This window comes from Gavialis gangeticus, unplaced genomic scaffold (genome assembly GCF_001723915.1).
Source record: "Gavialis gangeticus isolate Ggan-Ray unplaced genomic scaffold, GavGan_comp1, whole genome shotgun sequence".
NCBI lineage: Eukaryota > Metazoa > Chordata > Crocodylia > Gavialidae > Gavialis > Gavialis gangeticus.
In genome coordinates, this window is record NW_017729002.1 from 8,559,601 (window position 1) to 8,560,678 (window position 1,078).

Sequence of the window (1,078 nt, forward strand, 5' to 3'; positions counted from 1 at the left end):
TTGAAGGGTTTTTTCTTTTTTCAAATACAGCTTTAGGCAAGAATTTAGGGATGCACACATCCTCTCTTACGCCAACTAACCTGTCAAGTGAGTCAAGCCAAACTGCACTGGTAACGAGCAGCAAGTCTATGAGACAACATGCTTCCATTGGATTTCCTAATACAGTTTGTGAGAATTGTATGATCAAAAATAGACTCACTGATGCATGACAGTATCTTTGGCCCATGCTTTTAGTTGTGAAGGAATGTGTTATTTCCTGCAGCCTTACGCCAGAAAACTAAATATTTTTGCCGTAAGGGTGCAGGAAATGGCACATTCCTTCACAACTAAAAGTATGGGCTTTACAAAAAAATCTGTCATGTACTAAATTAGAATATTTTTTTCTCTCTGTAGATATTACTTAAGCTTCAGAAATGTCTTCTGAACCCACACCTACAGCTCCGGAGAAGTCCCCCGCCTCTCCACCGTCTCCAGGCTCTCTTCGTATTCCTGAACACCGCAGAACGAGGGACCGCTCTCCATCTCCCATGCGAGGTTACCTTATTCCCAGTCCTCTTCCAACCCGACGGACCAGGACATTTTCAGCGTGAGTATGAGAGGAACAGAAGAGGAAGGGAAAAAATCTCCTCTTCTCATTGATTCTCTTAATAGTTGTGACCAAGCTTTTGCTTGTTTGGGCAAGCTGACCACTACAGAAGTGAAGGGGTATTAAAGAGTAGTTCTTAAAGATGCATTCGTATTTCACCATCATCCAACTCCACTTACTATTAGTCGCATTTTCTCATAAATTCTCTACAGTATGAGCCCGAAGTGCGCTTTAATTTTTTTCCTTTCTGAGAAGTTCAACGATTTTTATATTGAAAAGCATCTCCCATTCTGTGTCCAAAATCACCCGAATTCAGTTCCTCCCTGTCCACCCAGTGTTCGTCTCTGCAGACGCTTGATCCAATGATCTGTGGAACTGTTTGACATTTCTAGTGGCATGTCCTTCTTTGATTTCATAGATTTCGTAGACATTTGTGCTGGAAGGGACCCCGGCAGATCATCGAGTCCAGCCCCCTGTCCCAGGGGCAGGAAG

The 1,078-nt window shown here is 43.1% G+C and overlaps 1 protein-coding gene across 1 annotated transcript in view; it reads left to right on the plus strand.

The window, feature by feature from the left end:
- Positions 1-361: 361 nt before the first annotated feature.
- CARHSP1 (calcium regulated heat stable protein 1) overlaps positions 362-1,078 on the plus strand; it is a 44,452-nt gene continuing 43,735 nt past the window's right edge. The window contains exon 1 of the mRNA XM_019507478.1: positions 362-586. Within this exon, the coding sequence (XP_019363023.1) occupies positions 414-586 (173 nt within the window). The 5' untranslated portion in view covers positions 362-413. The remainder of the gene's footprint in view (positions 587-1,078) is intronic.